Source organism: Euphorbia lathyris, chromosome 1 (assembly GCF_963576675.1).
Source record: "Euphorbia lathyris chromosome 1, ddEupLath1.1, whole genome shotgun sequence".
In the NCBI taxonomy this organism is placed as follows: domain Eukaryota; kingdom Viridiplantae; phylum Streptophyta; class Magnoliopsida; order Malpighiales; family Euphorbiaceae; genus Euphorbia; species Euphorbia lathyris.
Window position 1 is genome coordinate 8,302,547 of NC_088910.1, and position 21,540 is coordinate 8,324,086.

At 32.6% G+C, this 21,540-nt stretch overlaps 1 protein-coding gene across 1 annotated transcript; it reads left to right on the plus strand.

The window, feature by feature from the left end:
- The first annotated feature begins 12,202 nt into the window (after positions 1 to 12,202).
- Positions 12,203 to 13,699, plus strand: LOC136216782 (UDP-glycosyltransferase 92A1-like). The gene has a single exon (XM_066003345.1). It carries the CDS (start codon positions 12,203 to 12,205, stop codon positions 13,697 to 13,699), a length of 1,497 nt encoding a protein of 498 aa, XP_065859417.1.
- The last annotated feature ends 7,841 nt before the right edge of the window (positions 13,700 to 21,540 follow it).

Genomic DNA, 21,540 nt, shown 5'->3' on the forward strand with positions numbered 1-21,540 from the left:
ATTTGTGAGCAATTCGGGAACAAATAATCAGTCTGTTTGCAAGTAGCTCATAATCAAATAATCAAATAATATTCTTAATGAACCCAGTTTGAACAGGATATTGAGCTCGTGTTCATCCATCTTCTATCAAGCCGAGCATGAATAGGCCAATGTTCGGCTCGGCTCGATTAGAATCATACTAATGTATGATATGTTAAAATTTTAGGATAAGGTGCAAATTTAACCATGTGGTTATTGAGAGAGAACAAATTTAACTTTCAAGTAGAAAATAATGTAATCTTATATTTGCGAGTTGGTGCAATTTCAAGTCTAACTGATAAAAAAATAAGTTTTTTCATTAACAGGAGATGTGCAGTTTTAAATTTTAGTAGGTGGTGAGAACGTTATAAGTTTAAGTGTGACCATAACATCAAATTACACATGAAAAAATAATAATTTTTCATCTATTACGCTTGAAATTATATTAAGTTTAAAATTGCAATATTTTGTACATAAGTGCTAAATTTGTTCCCCAATAACTATAGATCTAAATTTGTACTTTATCCCTAAAGTTTTAGTTTTAGCGTTTGAAAACAAGATTATTTTACCTCTATCTAATCGGAAGTTTGAGTAGAGTGGTTTAAAGTTATTTGCAGGTTATATAAATATCACATAGACTTTCCAAACATCAATTATCTACTATAGTAAACAATCTACCAAAATATCAATAACTAAATTTACTACATATAAGTTAATCATAAAAAAAATGATTTAAAACATTTCCAGTGTTATTAATATAGTTACAAAAAAATCTTCCAAATAGGCTTAAACCACTATTTAGCCACCGATTTATTCAAAATTTTATCATTTGGCTCCTGACATATTATTTGATCACATTTTGCCATTGACCTATCTCAATTGGTAAAATTTCACTCAATTTAGATAGAGACTTGGTATATCCGTTATCTCATTAACATATAGCGATATTTTGACATTTTGACTTAATATATTTTAATTTAGGATTTGTTTTTTTACCCTTTTCTTTCTTTAAATCCAATTAATTAATGATAACAATCCAAATTATTCTAGAGTAAGGAATAAGAGAAAATTAATAGAAATAATGGCAAAGCATTATTCCTTCTAAAAGAGAGTTTTATGCATGATTAATGTGGAATTAATGATAATTAATGCAGGATTAATGCAGTGGTGAATATACAATAATGAAGAAAAAGGAAGGAGTCTCTAGCATTATGCCACATCATGTGAACCATGACGAGACACGCCACAACAAGATACGTCCGATGAGAGCGAGTAATAGAGACCCGCTGTTATTCTCAAAGAGAGCGTACACACACCTCAATGGTTCTAAGAATACTAAAATGCACCTTTATAACTATCCATGAATGGGAATAAATACAATTAAATGACAATTAATAGCCATTAAGGGGAATAAAGACTTGACTGTTCGAATACCCCAACTCTGAGGCATTCAAGGATGAATGCTGGGATTAATAGAGAATTGATAGTAATTAAAGATGAGTAACGGCATGACTGTTCATCTACATCTCCATAACATCCAAATATCATACATGAGGAAAAAGCATAATTAGACAAAGGATGAAGGATCCGCCATCCATACTCTTATGGATAAGGATCCGCCGACGAATCTCCAGGGCAGATACAAAGATGTCAAAAGGACAAAACGACACTAACATCTGTAATTATGAGAACCGTTACACAACGGTTAATAACCATCAAGAAGTCATTTATTAAACATGACTCTTCACCTGCTTCTCCATTAATGTTGAAGGTTACAAAAACCTATATAAATACCCTAAGCTTCCTGTGATCAAAGGTACATTTACTGATTCCCTAGTTTTATGCTAGTTTATTCTCAGAAATATTACCGACTTTGGTATTGGAGTATTCTCGTCCGATCCCAGTGGCGCCTCACGGGGAAGTGCTCCGACCAAGGATTTTTTCACGAGTTATCAATTAATTATTTCCACATAAAAATACCTATGTAGAAAAAAAAAACTTTTTATGGACTTAAGCAAGCTAGTCGCAAGTTGAACTTCAAATTAATAGAAGCACTTCTCAGTTTAAACTCTATGCAATCTAAGCTGATACTTCCTTGTTTTTTAAAAAAAAGACAAGCAAAGTTTTATAGCATTAGTTGTATATGTTGATGATGCGATTCTTTTCAATGACAAGTGAATGTTTTTTATATTAAATTCAAAATAAAAGATCTTTTTTTTTAATGAAAAAATGTCTTTCATATATCAATATAAATCAATAGCCATAAGGTTTACAATAGACGGAGGGATGATATCCGTTGTGACAATAGATGAATTTAACAATCCGAATTTGGCTAAACCATTCGCGACCCTATTTGCGTTCCATTTAGCAAAGCGGAATGAACAATGAGGAATCACGGCTTGTAAAGACCTGTAATCTTCAATTACCAAACCCAAATTGGAGCGGTCTTCCTCGTCTTCCTGACACAACGCCTTAATTACCACTTGAGCATCCCCCTCCATGCAAATGTATTCGTCTCCTCTCTCTTTTATCCAGTTGAGCACCTCTCGGTATGAAATCGCTTATGCTAATGCTGGTGACAGTGGGCCTTGAATCGATCCATATCTTGCTGCAATGAACGAGCATTGGTCGTCTCGAATTACCACTCCTATACCCATTCTGTTTTTGCTGGGAACTGAAGACTCGTGAAAATTGATTTTGAATCCTCTGTCCGATGGTATCCATCTGACTGGAGCATCCGTACTCCCCCGTTCCCTTTCCAGATTCTCCATTTGCTGAGCGTTCCTCCAAGCTTGCAAAAATTGGTCTACTCGCGACGCCATCAGCTCCGGTGATATAGTCTTCCTTTCCCATATTCACGGATTCCGCCAGAACTAGATATACCATAATATTGTGGCACACTATCCAGCCACCTCGATCGACACAGAGTTCAACAGCTTACACCACCATTGGTCGAAATTGCATCTTCCTCGGGGCCTGTAATCTGCTAGCTGTGATGCATTCCAAACAAGGGCAGTTATTGGACATTGTAGGAATAAATGAGTAACAAATTCCTCTTGCTGACAACACAGGGGACATAGAATGTCAGTTTCTACCCGACGGATGTGAAGATTTTATCGTGTTGGGAGTATATTCCAGGCAGCTCATCATAGGAAGTTTTTAATCTTCGGAGGACCATTTATCTGCCATAGCTAATTTCAGGGGGAACTACGTACCTCCTCACGAGGACTCGGTTGTGCCTCTATCAAAGCGTAAAATTCAAGATAAAAGATCTAGGAGTGTTAAAGTTTTTACTTGGTTTTGAAGTAGCTAAAAACATAAATGTTATTATGTTATTTAGAGGAAGTGTGCACTTGACCTCCTTGCAAGCCACATGGTTCTTAGATATAGTAAATCAACTGCAACTCAAAAAAGGAAGCATGTGGACTGAGATTTTTATTTCATACGATAAAACTTGCAACAAGATGTTGTGAAGCTATTTCATGTTCCTTCTAAGAGTCAATTACCAGACTTCTTTAGAAAGCCTCTTCATCAACCAACTTTCAAGTCCTTTCTTGCTAATCTCGGTGTTCTAGATGTATGCATCCAAATTAGGAGAGTACTAAATAAATATAAAGTTTATGAGTCAATTCGTAATTATCCTACATTGTTAGTTAGTTATATTGTTTTTTACATAAGCAATTGTACCAACTCTTCTTGTTTACTTCTGTTTCTACTCTCGTCTCTTACGTTTCTTTTTCATTTTTGTATTTTTTAAGAGGATGAATTCGAACCATAATCTCTCATCTCTGATTTCAATGATATACTATCTTCTTTGTTTTTTTTAATTCAATTCTTTATTAATAAAAAGTTTCTTTTCTTTTTTTGAAAACAAAGAATACTAATATTAAAGAGGCATAAATATCATCATCGGTTACAGATTCAAGCCAATTTGGTAAGACATAAAACGACGAACTACTAACAATGACCCACTCTATTCGCTAGCCTAGAAACAAAAGTCACCTTATACGAATGACGTGACATAATATTCTTATAGCTCTCAATTAAATCACCAAAACAATTTAGATTTATAAGAGTAAAGTTAACTCCATCGACCACAATTTATGCATCTGTCTCAAACGTTACCCTCTCCAGCCCTGATCTTGTGCCCACCAAAGTGTCTCCCCTAATGCATAAGCTTCACCCATCCTTGCTTCTAAGACCCCAATCTTTACTTCGCTCACCCCAGCCAGAAAATGACCATCCTCATTACGCATCACAACTCCCCACTCACTACAGTTTTGGCTCTGAAAAATCGCTCCGTCCATATTTATCTTCCATCGCCGAATAACCAGGCTCCTAGGGTTTCTTTTCTTTATGAAGATTTTTCTTTTTTTCCAATGGATCAGATAAGGACATTTTTTTTAAAAGAAATAAGGACATCTTAGAAGCATGGCTTCCATAATTTTTTGGATTTCTTCCATTATTACTTTCCTATTATATTTTATTATTTTATGAATCTAAAGTCTCTCTTGTTCATTTAAAAATCATAAATCTTCCTGGATCCAACTATTTCATTAAATTTAAATGGTCAACCTTTTAATTTTTATAAATAAACATTCAATAAACAATCAAATTCCAATCCCTATATTTAAAATTAAATAATTGATATTATTTCAACAAGACTTATTATATTCAAATAAATATAAAAGATTTAATATTTTATAATTTATAATACACATTTTGTATGTATTTTTCTAAGGCAAAAAGCATCCTGAGGCCCTTAATCTTTCATTGTTTGGTACATTAAACCCTTGATCTTTTATTTAGACACATTAAGCCCTTGATCTTTCATCATTTGGTGCATTAAGCCCTCGATCTTTCATTTAGACACATTGAGCCCTTGATCTTTCATATATGGGTGTATTAGGCCCTTCCGTAAATCAATTAATATATAGGTTTATTAAGGGCATGTTTGGTTATGTTTATATCACTACATCGTTTCACATTTTCTCTGGACACTACAACATTTTGGAGCTTTTCACGAAAAGCTCTTTTCATGAACAGTTGTTTGTAGTTGTTTGTTATTGATAAAATTACCCTTCTTATTTCCACAAAATGCGCTTCAATTTTAACATTGTTTTTATTTTTAGAACATAATTTCGAAAAACAAGGTTTTATTGTGTTCAATAAATTTTTTATTTTTTATTTAAATTATTTTTATTAATTTGTATAATATATTTTTTATTTTAGAATTTGTTATTTTTAGAACATCATTTGTTGTCACACCAAACATGCCCTTAATAAACCTATATATTAATTGATTTAGGGAAGGATCTAATACATCCATATATGAAAGATCAAGAGTTTAATGTGTCTAAATGAAAGATCGAGGGCTTAATGCACCAAATGGTGAAAGATCAGGGGCTCAATGTGTCTAAATAAAAGATCGAGGGCTTAATGCACCAAACAATGAAAGATCAGGGGCCTCAGGATGCTTTTTGCTTTTTTCTAATAAGCAAATCACATCATGCCACGTTGACCTAATATAATAATTATCCTCATTCTTTTTTTTTTAATTCAAAATTTTATATTTTAATGGTTGAAATCTGTTGCATGATATAACATTTTCTTGAATCTCAATTAACATAAACTTTAGTATTAGCCACAAATCATATCATATAGCTAAAATTAAGATAATCTTTTCATTATTCCTTCTAAGAAAAGGAAAAAGATTAAAAAATAGTTTCCTTCTATGTGTTCATATGTATTATTTTGACCTTCAAATTTAGAAACACCTTATCCACTAGGGAATATATTGTTAAATCTTTATCATAAAAATCTTATGCTTCTAGATAAATAGATAGATAGGGTCACCATTTCCGACACGAAAACACGGTTTATAGAGTAATCCGAATGATATGATACGATTGATATGAAAATCATCTTTTAAATATTTTATCATATGTGATATCGGAATATCCAATCTGTCTTGCTTGATGGCTTCAGGGGACCTGAAAACACATAATACTGTCGGATAGGAGCCGGAGTTCGACGAACCCTATCTGATGCTTAAGTCAGTGAAGGTATTCTAAGGAGAATACTAACTTGAAAGCAATATATTAGAAATGAAATAGTATTAGATCACATACCTATTGTTTCCATCTCTGTGCTATTTATAGATCATCTTTTACTTTTGAGTTTGTGCATTTGTACACGTGTCAACGTATTATAGGTTTCAGACCCTATAATTCTGCAATGAGCAGAGTTAAGCGTGTCTTTGAAGTCTGAAGCTTTCCTTCAACTTTCGTTTTCCGAAAAGAACTCTTTCAATGGGTTGGCCCAATGTTTAAGTAACAAATGGGCCTGGACTTGAGTTCGCTAAGCCCATAATCCATTAATTACCATATCAATATGTAACCATATGAAATTTATATATGAGATAACACGATTTTGACAGGAAACCCGAAATCGTCACCTCTATTTATAGATAATTAGAAATCGGAGATTCATAAATTTTATTATTTTTGAAAAGCAATATGGTATACAAATATCTCTATTGCTAATTAAGATTATTTTATTTTTAGCGTAGGATATAAATAAAGGCTTAACATTAGTTGATGTCTAGATTTCCAAACTTGGCTTCTTAATCATACTAATCACCTGAAATAGGATAGAAAAGCAGTCAGAGAAGGGGTCGGAGACCATTGACTCCACTCCAATGCTTAAGTGAGTGAAGGATAGTACTGAGTGAGAAATAGGTTTTAGAGTATTTGAAAAAGAGATTATTGAGTATTGTACCTTATATTCACAGCACCTTTTGGGGGTAAATTTCACACATGGTATACAACCTTTGCTCTAAATCACACTTTGGTGTACAACCTTCAAAATGTCACACTAATATACACGAACTTAGAGGTGACCTCACACTGTGGTGTACAGCCGGTGAGAATGACTGGTCAACGCCAGTCAACCCGCCACGTCACCCAAATCCCACTAATTCGAATTAAAAAGGTGGGCCCCCTAGATGTGTAATGTCTAAAATACCCTCATTTGGTTTTCCCTCCTAATTAATCACATACCCATTCCCAATATATGCTTCAAAGGTGGATAGAAAGGACCCATTGAATCGGACCATGCAGGTGAAGAGTGGTCACTTCCAACACGAGTGCTGTAAAATACATAAAAATTTTCACATGACGTATAAATATGAGGAAGTTAATGAATTGAATATCTAGGGGGTATGTGATTAATTAGGAGGGAAAACCAAATGAGGGTATTTTAGACATTACACATCTAGGGGGCCCACCTTTTTAATTCGAATTAGTGGGATTTGGGTGACGTGGCGGGTTGACTGGCGTTGACCGGTCATTCTCACCGGCTGTACACCACAGTGTGAGGTCACCCCTAAGTTCGTGTATATTAGTGTGACATTTTGAAGGTTGTACACCAAAGTGTGATTTAGAGCAAAAGTTGTATACCATGTGTGAAATTTACCCCACCTTTTGGAGTACCCTAGATTTTAATAGGTTTTCACATGGCATTACCTCACTAGGTATATCGATTTCAGTTATATGTTCGGGGTGCCTGCCAGTGGCGGAGCCAGAGCTCAAAGTCCGGAGGGGCTCCATTGCATGAAGATTTTTTTTCTTAATAACGACTTAAGGCGATTCATAGTAGTCAAATCAAAATTTTTAAATTTTTGATAATATAAGGGTAAATTTGATCATAATTGGAAACATTAAGGTACAAAACAAGTGAGATTCAATATAAAGTAAGGATAAAGTGCAAAAATACTCTAATATTTACACCTAAGATCAATTTTACCCCTAACGTCTAAAATGGTGCAATAATGAGGTTTAAGGGAAAAAATTAAAATGAGATAAAAAGTGAAGAGAATGAGATTCAAACATAAGACCAATTGGACGTAGAGATTTCTTTAATTATCACTACAACCAACTATGCAAACTTAGTTTTATGTCATATAATCACATTCTACGTTATAAGTACTAATTTTAACTATTTTGGGGGGCTGCTCGGGACTGAACCACTATTCGTCAAAGGTGTTCCGGAGGGTCGTAGGGTCGGGAGACCCTCCCCTACCCCCCTAGCTCCGCCCCTGGTGCCTGCTATCTCCGTTTATTCTAGTGGGGAATAAGAGGTAGGGTGCGTGTGTCACTTAAGATCTTTGTTTGATTGAGCCACATGTCTAACGGTTTTATTTTTGGGCAAAGTAACCTCATTGGTTCACGTGTGCTCCTTTTACGATAGTATGACATCATTATTAAATTGACTTTTATATATATAAAAAATCTTAAATTGGCCCAATTTCAAATAGCATTAACGAGCAGGGGGCGGAGACAAGGGGGTTCCAGCTGCCGAAACCACCATGACCACGAGTAGTTTCGGCCCAATTGTCTTCAAAAAATTTGAGGCTGTGGTGGTTCCGGAATAATAATAATAATAATAATGGCATAGTGTATATAACTTTGTAGTTTAACAGTAGTTCATAAATTGACATTATAGGAAATATTTTAAATAATAAGGTCGGCTCCTATCACTCTCTTTATGTTTAAATTGGATTAATTGATTTGTGGTTTAAATGCAAAGCCAACTTATCCTTCAAGATAGCTGCTACTTCCAACATAGTTTTAACATTTAATATTTATTTTATAGTTAATTTTAAATTATTTATTACTTTTTCAAAATTAAGCAATGTATTCTTAAAAAAAATTCAGTGATTTTCAGTTGGTCAGTGACTGACTAAGGGGGTGTTTGTTTACCTACTTTTCACCTCCTATTTGTCTTTTTATTTTAAAAGGCAGAGTTTTAGGTGTTTGGTTAAGCTTCTCCTGTTTGCCTTTTACAGTTGAAAAGCAGCATTAAGTGTTTGGTTAGTGACCTCCTGTTTGTTTTTTACACCTGAAAAGCAGCCTTTTACAAAAGCAGGGAATCTCTGCTTTTTGGAAAAGTAGCTTTTTCCAAAAGAACCAGCAAACAGCAAACCGTAACAGCAAACAACAACAACAAACAGTAGATAAAACAAACGGGCCCTAAGTGAATTTAGTCCGTCACTGTTAAATCTACGCGTAGATTAAAATCTTGTGATTGAGATTAAAATCATTGTAAGGAGATTAAAATCATTATAAAGCTTAGATTTATAGATCTAACAGTGTCTAACCAAATTCAGTTGATCAGTCACTGACCAGATAAAAAACACTATTTACCAGTTATTTTCAGCTGGATTTGGTCAGTCACCGTTAAATTTACGTTTATTAAAATCTTGTGATGGAGATTAAAATCATTGTAAGGCTTAGATTTAGGAGGTGTTTGGTTGCTCATTTTCATACTCCTGTTCGCCTTTCCACTTCAAAAGGGAGAGTTTTAGGTGTTTGGTTAGTGACCTCCTGTTTATCTTTTACCCCTGAAAAGCAGTCTTTTACAAAAGCAAGGAATCACTGCTTTTTGGAAAAACAGTTTTTTCCAACAGCAAACAACAAATTTGAACAACAACAATAAACAGTAGATGAAACAAACGGGCCTTTATACTTTTTAGATCTAACAGTGTCGAATCAAATTTGATCTGTCACTGACCAGATGAAACCCATTGTTATATACTAATAGTTAATTTTCAACAATTTTTAGTTTGTAATTGTAAATTGTAATTTGTATATACGCATTACTAGAATTTCAATTTCACTTTTACATATATTTTATTTTGCAATTTTTTTACAATTTACATTATTTTCAATAGGACTCAATTAATATATTAATAAAAAATATTATTATTAATGAATTAAATATTTTAATGAATTAACTATTTTAATAAATTACCCAAAACATTAAATTAATTGGATTAATTATATTTAAATAAATTACATATATGAAAACCACAAATATATACATTTGGTTTACCTGCTGTTTACTGCTTGCTGTTGCTAAAAGCGGGGATTCCATACTTTTGTAAAAAAACTAATTTTCATATATAAAAACATGAGAACTCTAACCAAACACCTAAAACTCTCAATTTTAAAGTAAAAATACAAATATGAGAAAAAAAAAGAGTAAACAAACACCTATTTAGTGTCCATTTGTTTCCCATTTCGGAACCACTTTTTGCCTTTTAATTATAAATAGGAGATAAATGTGTTTGGTAAAATTTCGAAACTGCAGCTTTTAGCAGAAAAAATTAACTAACATCTATTACCTGTCAGAAACGGCAAACAACTAAAAGAAACAACAAACAACAAACATAAACAGGTGAACCAAACGACCTTTAGGACCCGTTTGATTTACCTGCTATTTGTTGTTGCTGTTACGGTTTGTTGTTTGCTGCTTTTCTAAAAAACATGATTTCTCGTGCTTTTGTAAAAAACTACTTTTCAGCTACAAAAGGTAAACAAAAAGTGTCTAACCAAATACCTAAAATTCTCTCTTTTAAAGTGTAAAGGCAAAGAGGAGAAAAAAATGGAGTAACCAAATACACCTTAATCAAGCTTGTTATAAAATGATGATTATATTACAAAATTGGGTTGCAATTTGTGTTTCTATACTGGTAAATAATTTATTAGTCCCCGTCTTTTTACCTAACACACTGTTTAGTCCTCCTATTTTGAAACACATATTATAAGATCTCTATCTTTTGTCAATATTAACCATTTAGTCATTCTATTTAGTTTTTTTAGTTTTTTAACCGAACATATCTTAACTTCCAGGACATCCATAGTAGATACAAAATGATCTATTTTTTGTCTGTCTGTTTATGCCAAATACAACGGTTAAAAATCTAAAAAGAAATAGACAAAAGGGTCAAATGGTTAATATTGATAAAAAATAGGGATCTTATATTACGTTTTCCAAAATAGAGGGACTTAAGAGTGTGTTAAGGAAAAGAAGAGACTACTAAACTATTTACCCAAAGTTTTTTTTTTTTTTGATGTCAAACATAATGATAAAATATAATATCATCATTTCATTCTTATTATTCTTATTATATACTTTATTATATTCTGTTATTAATGAGTTATAAAAATCTTCTAAGGACCAATAAAATGTCTAAAGATACTAATCGGAACGGTTCTCGATTTTAAACGCCTAAAGCGAAGTCTGAACGTTCCAACCGACCCTTGTTTTGAACAAGATATTTTTATATTATATTCATGGAATAATAAACTCGATCAATTAAAAAACATGGTGCATCCTATTTTATGGGAAATGGTGTTAAATGATTGGCATCAACGTAAAAATAGAAATAATTAATTTTTTATAAAAAAATAGCATTAATTTATAGAATAAGGTCTAAATTTGTTTTACTTTTTTTAACGAGAAAAGCTCAATTATATCCTAATCTAACAGAAAATCTTTATATTTACTGTTTTTTAATCGTTATTTAATTCTTAGATCGATGCGACTTTTCAAGCATCAATTATTTGTAAAATATTTCTTTTGTTACAAATGCAGTGACAAATAACCCGACAAAGTGCCAGTATTTAAGTCTGCAAGAAGTTAGTCAGAAAAAAAAACTGTTTAAAATATTTACCATGTTATTAAAATACATCATTTGTTCCATGAACTTGTCCAAAAAGTTTGATTGGTCCCTAAACTTTCAAAGTGTCCCGATAGCTCCCTCAACTTGCATAAAAAGTCCAGTTAGCCCCATGAACTTGCATAAAATGTAATCAACTGATCACTCGGTTGTAAAAAAGTAAGTTAAATGTGAAAGATGTACTCCACGTGTGTTAGAATGTTATTACATAATTCAAGAATAGAGTAAAAATGAAGTTATTGCTTGCTCAATTATAAACCTTGTATCCTCTAATATTACAACTGCAATACTTCGATCTTGATTGTTTTACTTTTTTAAAGACGCGTGTAATACATTTTCCGCATTTAACTTACTATTTTTTTTTTGCAACAGAGTGATGAATTGATTATATTTTAAGCAAGTTCAGAGGGCTAACTGAACATTTTATGCAAGTTCAGGGGGCTATCGGAATACTTTGAAAGTTCAGGATCCAGTCAAACTTTTTGAACAAGTTCAGAATGTATTAAGCCAAACACTAAAATGCATGAAATAGTATCAATTTATTGATAAACTTGTTTAGAAAATCTGATGTAACAGTCAAATAACAGTCAAATCAGTCTGTAAAATTTCTGTATATAAGGGCATAAGCTCATGGTCAAGAGATTCCATTGCAAAACTAAAATGGGTTCTACTAAACATCACATTGTGATGTTACCATACATGGCTCTTGGCCATCTGATACCATTTCTAGCTTTAGCAAAGAAAATCCATCACACAACAGGCTTCACTATCACCATTGCCAACACTCCTCTCAACATCAAATACCTCCGTTCAACCTTCAATTCAATTGATCTTCTCTCCGGCGACATCCATCTCGTCGAGCTTCCTTTCTCTCCGGCGGCCGAGTTTGGACTTCCACCCAACACTGAAAGCACCGAGAACGTGCCTGACTATCTAATTGGGCATTTTTTCGCATCTTCAATAGCTCTTAAAACACCAGTTCATGATCTTCTCTCTGGTATTGCAGAAAAAGAAGGAAAATCTCCTCTTTGTTTGATTTCAGATCTTGCTCTTGGATTTTGGGCGAATGATGTAGCAAAGAGTTTAGGAATTGTTAATCTCACTTTCAGTACTTGTGGTGCATATGGTATTTTGGGTGTAATCTCATTATGGCAGAATCTTCCTCACCGGAAAGTTATTAATTCCGATTCTGATTCCAATTCCGATGAATTTCATGTTCCAGGGTTTCCTGAGAATTGCCGGTTTCATATCACTCAATTGAATCCATTTTTAAGAAATTCAGATGGTACTGATGTTTGGTTCAAGCTTATACAGCAACAATTTTCAAATTCGTTGCAATCTGCTGGATGGTTATGTAATACAATTGAAGAAATTGAGCCTCTAGGGTTGGAATTATTGAGGAATTATCTAAAAATTCCTGTTTGGAGCGTCGGTCCGCTCCTTCCGGCGGAAATGCTCGCCGATTCAACTGAAAAACCATCAAAACATGTCGGAAAACAACCCGGTATTCCGGCGGAGATATGCGTGGCATGGCTTGACTTACAACAACCTTGTTCAGTGGTATACATTTCATTCGGATCAGAGAACAGCATTAATCCTGCACAGATGATGGAGTTAGCTACAGGTTTAGAGAAGAGCAGAAAGCCTTTCATTTGGGTGATTAGGCCGCCTACCGGTTTCGACAGGAAATCCGAGTTCAGATCGGAATGGTTACCGAAAGGATTCGAAGAGCGAATTACGAGTACCAAACAAGGTTTACTAGTGAGAAATTGGGGATCCCAGTTGGAGATTTTGTCACATAAATCAATGGGAGCGTTTCTCAGTCATTGCGGTTGGAATTCAGTAATGGAAAGCTTGAGTCAAGGCGTGCCGATCATTGGATGGCCGTTGGCGTCGGAACAGCCTTATAATAGTAAGATGTTGGTGGAGGAAATGGGTGTGAGTGTGGAGTTGGGAAGAGGGTTAGAGAGTAACATTTCGTCGGAAGACGTGAAGAATATTATAGAGGAGGTAATGGACGAGAATAGAAAAGGCCGAGAAATGAGGAAGAAAGCTATGGAAGCACGAAAGCTCATTATTGAATCTGTCAAGGAGAATGGTTCATCTCCTCGAGTATTAAATGACCTTATAGCGATGCTTCTACGTACTAAATGTTAAATTACTAGTTTCTTTCTATTTTTCGGAACTGCTTTTTACATGTTCATTAGAATTTTTTATGAAAGATTTCCTTTATATTCAAACTGATGTTTCGTTTGTTTTTATTCAAATAAAAGCGAGCCTTAATTCATTTATGTTGTAACAATGATGCGGTAGAAGAACTGGCTTGCAAATTCAGGCGAAATTTAATAAATTTTAATGTAGTGGTTGTTTTGTAATTTCTTCCAAATTATAAAGTTTCGATTTTTTGCATTTTTAGATCCTATTTTGGATGGAAACATGCCAACAAGCAAAACTCATCACTTCCCTGTGATGCTTTTGCTTTTCGGCCAAATTCATTCGTTTCGACCTTCAAAATTACAATCTATTTTTTTTTTGTGGGGGGGGGGGGGGGGGGTGGGGGGGGGACTTTTGTGTAATTTTTCTTTTTAATATTTTGCTATTCAGTTTAGGGTTCAGTTTTAGGGTTTGTTTATGTTATTTAAGAAACAATTTCGGTTTGTAATAGTTAGTTTTTTTATATTCATTAAGCAAATTTTGTTTTTCAGAAGTTCTCTTGAATTTTGAGGGTGATATTCATGCGTGAATAAACTATTTATAATGTGTTCTTGTGATATTCTGCTACGTCGAATAAAGAATTTCTTAATGTTTTACTTATAGATAAAAATTGTAAGAAGTTAGTCTTACATCATCTAAGTCTACTATAGGTATCTACGTCTTGTTGGGATTTCACCAAAGGGAAACCGTTAATGATCCAACTATTTTGGGTTGGGACCCATTTAAGAATTGACGCACGGCTGGTGATGGAGATAAGAGTCGCCACTCAGATACGGGGTAGGAAATGTCATTTATAGTTCCCTTGTTGTGACTGTATTCATATATTGTCTTCCATTTGAATATTTTGTGTGATAATAAGATTAATAGTCATAATGTAATGTCGTCGTGGAATATACCATTTATTGGAAATATTTTATATGGATCAAATATAATCTGCCCATAGCGGAAGTCGACCGAATATAGGTTAAATGAGTAATTAGGGTTAAGGGCCAGTTGATAGCTATAAATAGATAACTACATCCTATAACATTACCCTAATTCAGGAAGTGCTTGGTTGCTCCTTTTCGTGCTCATGTTTACCTTTTCACTTCAAAATGAAGAGTTTTAGGTGTTTGCTTAGTGACTTTCCTGTTTGCCTTTTACACCTAAAAAGCAGCATTAGGTGTTTGGTTACTGACCTCCAGTTTGCTTTTTACACTTGAAAAGCAGCTTTTTACAAAAGCAGAGAATCTCTGATTTTTGGAAAAACAGTTTTTTCCAACAGCAAACAACAAACCGTAATAGCAAACAGGAAACCGTAACAGCAAACAACAAACACTATGTAAAACAAACGAGCCCTCACATGACTAGGAAGACAACTCAGTAGCATCCTTCTTCCCCTCCTGCACCGTTCTTCTTCTCAGTCTCAACGGTTGCTCTTTGTTCATTAATCTATCGTGTCACCTCCCAATTAACCTCGGCATAGTTGATTCGTGACCAGTAATACAAAGATTGTGGTTTTCGTTCTTTTGTTGTTCTTCTACTGTAATCAACTCAATAAGTTTCTACAGTACAAGAGGGAATCCAATAACCCGTATTTATATTTTTTTATATGTGTGATATAAACCTTCACTAATTTTTTTTTTTATGATAATTCTTACTCATCATAAGTAATGGTATAGAAATAGTGATTAATTAAATTATGTCATGATTATTATTATGATCATTAATATGTTGTCATATATATTAATTCCGTGAAAAAAATATTCATGGACGTGATAATTGTATTTAAATATGACAATTTATTTTCCTGAAAAAAAAATATGATAATTTTATAATGTATATTAAGTACCCGGTCTTCCATGTCACTCGGAAGACCCTCAATTCACATTTGGATATACGTGTAGTGTGACTCCACGTAATAATTAAAATAGTCGGATCTCGTATAATATATATGGGTCTGTATTACACGTGTCAAAATATCTATGGGAGGTCCTTCATTTGACATAGAGAACCAGATGCTTCTAATAATTTGTCTTCTTTTTATGGTGTTATATATATAGATCAATTTAACTTTTGCTAAATATTAAATATTTTCATATATAATATAATTTTGATATTCAATATTTAAAAAAAAATTGTATACAAAAATTAATAATTATTTATATTAATAGGTAGAGGCTATGTTTACTTTGTGTTTGACAAAGTAAGCCTTACTTTATGTGTTTTCACCATTTGATCAATTTTACACTCCATCATCTAATGGTGAAAAACAAAGTAAGCATATAAGACATCTAATTAATAATATTTTCTAAATAAAGTTAAACTAATTCATATATTCCAGGTTTGTCACCATTGAATCTTATCAAACCTAATTAAATACCAATTAAGGTTGATTTAACTGGTTAAAGGACTTAATTCGCTTAAGTTATAGATATCGAGTTTGAATTTTACTATACGCATAAAATTTTAGTTGGCAGCAAATCCACCTAAAAGGTGTTTAACAAATCTCAAACTGGATAATTAGGGATGCAGTCGATAGGGGCCTATGGCACTTGATTCGGTTGTCTAGAGGGGGGGCCGACACTCTCTCATATTTTCTTTGCGGATGATATTATTCTAATGTCTGAAGCCTCAGTTGATCAAGCTTATTTGATTAGGGACATCCTCTATGACTTCTCAGATTGCTCTAGGTAGAAGGTGAGTGGGTATTGTTTTCTGCTAATGTGTTTGATAATACTAGTCAGGGTATTTGCGAGATTCTGGTGTATCTGGGGATGTTGGTGGTGCATACCAGGGTCACGAAGGATATGTACGGATATGTGGTTGATAGAGTGAATGCCAAAATGTTTGAACTTTGCAGGTAGACTGGCTCTTGTTAAATTTGTAATGGCTAATATTCCTAATTATGTGATGCAAACGGTTCTTCTCCCAAAAAAGTGTTTGCGATAGGTTGGACATATATAATCGAGGGTTCCTTTGGAGTTTTTGTGGCTCTGCACGGAAAATCCAACTAGTAAATTGGAATTCGGTTGGTAAACCAAAGAAGTAGGGGGGCCTCGGGACCCGAAGGATGTGTAATTTCAACTAGGCCATGTTAGCAAGGCTCAGCTGGGCTATGACAAATGGGGATTCGCTTTGGGTAAAGGTTTTGAAGGCTAAGTATAGGGGTAATAGGACCGGTCTGGAGATTTTTAAAGCACAATCTGCTCAATCTTGCATATGGCGGGGCATTCTGGTCGGTGGTGAAGTGATGGCTGTTAAGTTAATTTTCAATGTTAAAGTGCTTTTTTTGGGTTATTTTGAATGGGGGTTTATTATGTAACTCGAATCGGGTCTGATGGCACCTAACGGATGAGCTAACTTGTGGCTGCTGCCCGGCGGTAGAAATCAGACTACATACTCTTAGAGACTGTTCTGTAGCTCATTCATTCTGGAATCCTTTCCTCCCTGTTCGTTTTCAGATGGCATTCTTCGTTGCGAGTCTATCGGGCTAGATATAGATGAATCTCGACAACAAAGGAAATTATAAGTTGAGTTTGATTTGGTTTGGTTTGATTTATCATGATTTTTTAATAAAAATATGTGTTTTAAAATAATATTTGAAATTGACACAACTTATCAACGTTATGGGTAAAAATTACTTTTAGCTAGCAACGTTAGGGGTAAAATTGCATTAATTTAGATGTTAAGAGTAAAATTGCTCATTCTTGTAAACGTTAAGGGTATTTTTACACCTTAACCCAAAATAATTTAGAGGTTATGATTAGACATTACACAAAATGAAAAATAGTAATATTTTTTTTGTTCAAAAAATACAGATTATATTTTTAATTAACAAGATAAAGTTCTACCCAAAAAAAATAAATAACAGAGAAAGATTATTCCCTCAGGCTGCGCTACAATTTCTTTATGAAGATGTTGGTAATTTTAGCTCGGGTTTTGCAATGTGTAGTTTTAGTTTTAATCATCGTGAGGGGAATGTTCTGGCTCATAAACTTGCTGCATGGGCCAGGGATATTAGTTCTCCGTTAATCTTTATAGAAGATTGTCCTTCTTGTATCTGGGAGGACATTTGTAATGATGCTTTAAGGCGTAATTAATATCAAGTCCAGATTTTCATAAAAAAAAACAGACAAAGATTATTAAATATATATTTTTTTTGAATTATTATTAAATATATATTTAGTATAATGCTTTAATTGCTTTCATATAATATTTGGGGACAATTAATTAACTCGAGATCTGTGTCCAAATCTCATACAATTTTTTCTTTAGTCAATGCCAATAATGTATCAACAGTTAGAATTTTTTTTTTTTTTTAATCAAATCAACAGTTAGACTTAATAATGTTTTTTTTTTTATAAAAAAAAAAATAAGTTAGACTTAATAATGTTGAGTCCTGTAAATATGAGGCGATCACCATATTTTATATATATATATAGAGAGAGGATAAGGTGCAAATAGATTTACAGTCGCGAGTAATTTTATCCGTAACGTCTAAAATGATGTAATTTTATTGCTAAACTTAGTAGCTAAGAGCAATTTTACTTCTAAAGTTCACAAGTTGTGTCAATTTCGGACATTATTATAAAACACATATATTTCTTTTTTTTTGAAACGGTAAAACACATATTTTGTTTATTATTCTGTACCAATTGCATATTAGTTGGTTCTAAAAAAATATTTCATATTTTCTGTGATTTAATAATAGTATTGGAGATTAATATTTATAAATTTTTTAAAATATTTGAATTTTTTTTCCAACTCATACAAAAAAAAAGATGGTATGTTTTTTAATTTTAATTTTTTTTTCAAAACGTCTACTCATATGTTTGTGATCTGTTATTAATGAGTGATAGAATGACGAACATGTGAAACGTAGATGACAAGATTCATGACTGGGAATATATTTTGATGAATAATTTCTCAAATTAACCCAGTTTGTCAATATTATGGGTAAAATTACTTTTAGCTGCCATGATAAGAGTCACTATATATATATATATATATAAAAGTATAATTTATTGTTTCTTTGATTTGGCGACGGATCTTCAGTTAATTAATTGTTCCTTTGAAAGCAATTAAATATTACTTTCCTCGTAAGAATTAAGAAATGTAATTAATGTTAACTAAAATTTTTATTACTCTTGTATTAATTGCATCAATTAATTAATTTGTACTATCTATTTCTAAAATAAAAGATAACTTAAATAGGGTATATTTGGTAAAATATCAATTAATGTACATGGATTGAATCAAAACGTCAAACATTATGGAATAAAAAAAATTCTAAAAAGACAAATATTATGAAACGGACGGAGTATATATTAGTATTAAATATATTTGAAAAAGTATAAAAATAAATTTTGTGATTTGACCAATATATATATAAAAGATCTATATAATTTGAAAGTTTGTGAACATACATTTGTACTTTGCGAATTTTGAAGTTAGCAGATATATGAGTCAATTTTTTTAATTGTTCAAAATCGCTATTTTTTGGGGTAATAGGCACGACAGTAATTTATAAAAATGACTGAGTTTATAACCTACAGGGGGATTTGTTTCGGTTTTTCGGAGGAGCGTTTAGCGTCTCACTCCAAATCGCAAGAAATATAGCGTTTGATGGGTTTATATAATCGCAAGAGTTAACATTTTTTCTGAAAACGGCAGCATTTGGAGCTTTTCACGAAAAGTTGTTTGTAGTTATTTGTTATTGACAAAATTATCATTCTTATTTTTACAAAAATATGTTTCTTCTTTAAATTATTTCTATTTCTGTAACATATATAATTACCGAAAGAACAAATGTTCCATTGCGTGCAATAATTTTTTTTTTTAGTTTTATTAATTTATGTAATACATTTTTTATTTTATAATTTATTTGTTAATTAATTTAAAATATGTCTATATTAAACATTTTAAATACTAACAATAACAATTTAATATAATTTTATCAAATACTAATAATTAAACAGCTAACAGCAACAACAACAACATTAGCTAACAGACCATACAAAAAGCAGAGACCTCTATTTATTAAATGTTAAACTATAAGAATTATTTTTACAAATTGGTCAAACCAATATTTAGTAATTTTTATCTTGTTTTTTTTGGTAGAACTTTATCTTGTTAAATTAAAAATAAGTATTTTCTTTCCACTATTCCCCCATTCCACAATACATCTCTATTAAAATTAATGCATAATAATTAAAAAAATGTAATTATTTTAACTAAAAAAACTTTTCTACCTTTGTATTAATTTGCATTAACTAATAATTTTTTTTATCTATTTGCAAAATAAAAAGACAATTTAAATAATAATATATTGGTAAAAAGGTAATTAATGTGCATAATTGAATCAAAACGTTATGTATAATGAAACAAAAAGTATTTCTAGAAATCTTTACTTTCTTTTCCCTACAAAAAAAAAAGTATTTCTAGAAAGATATTTGCTAGAAGTTCAGACTGCTTTCAAGGAGATGAAAAGTTTAACAAATGAGTACTGGATGCCATGAAATCACAATTCAAGATCTACAAATATATAATAAAGATCCTATGTAAACACTACCGAATATATTATGCAACAACTATAAAATATTTACAAATTGCTAATTCAAAAAAGGAAAAAGTCAAATTCAGACATTTCGGCTAGCCAGCTCGACTAGCTGGTAAAAGTTGACCAGAGGAGAATTTTTTGGCCCCCAACGCGTGCAGGCTTAGTCGTGTCTTGTGGCCAACTCGGCGAGTTGGTCAATACTGATGCTCTTTGCTGGATCTCTAAATAATCTCATAAGATCCAATTAAATAATTAAAATTAATTATTTAACTTACCAAAAATCATTTTTAATTACCAAATCAAGATTGATTAATTTTTGGTAAATCAATTTCATGAATTTGGTATAATAAAACCTCTAATTCAAATGTGACAAGTTTTTTTTATTAAAAATAATACAAAACTTGACAGAAATTAAATAAATGCTACAAATGTAAATAAATACTAAAAGTTAATAAAACAAAGATCAAAACTAATTAAATTGCACAAAATGATAACAAATAAAACAAAATAATCCTGAAAACTGTACTAAAAGATAGAGATAAAGCATCCCTATCAGTAACCATATCAACAAGCTCATTAGTAGTCATGGTTGAAGACTCCTCGAAACCCTGATGATTCGTTTGTTTATGAGCAGTTTGTTGGTCCCGTGTAATTAGTTCCAAGGGGGGGGGGGTTAGGAACTAATATACATTTTTCGTTAATTATATATGCTGACTTATATGTTTTGGACAAATTTCGTCAACTCAGTTCTTGGTCAGCTTGGGCGAGTTAAGTGCGAAACAGCTTTAGTCAGATATTGACTAAGGCTATCAAGCTTGTGAGTTAAGAATTGACGCTTTAAGGAGTCCACTTCTAACTCAGCAGCTTAACCTTAATTTACTCAAGGTCAGTTTAAGCAATTTATATGCTGAGTAAATATGTCAAACAACACATGCAATATATATATATATATAGAGAGAGAGTTTAGAGATTACTCAGTATCACTTATCCTGGTTCGGCCTCTCTGCCTACGTCCAGTCCCCAGAGTCCTCCGGGCTTTTAGAATCCAATACTGAGCTCTTTAAAGGTAGAGCACAAACCGATTACAAGGCAGTTGAATATGCAAGAGTACCTTCCTCTATTCGTCTACTCAACTCCTACTAAGTGCTACAACCCAGCACCTAGATTTCTCTACCACTGAATGTTTACAACCAAACACTCAGCAAAACACTCTCAATGTTACAATTGATAAACACTTGTTCCT

Bases quoted from the DNA above. Each gene is read 5' to 3' on its own strand.
- LOC136216782 (XM_066003345.1), top strand. From the start codon at position 12,203: ATGGGTTCTACTAAACATCACATTGTGATGTTACCATACATGGCTCTT.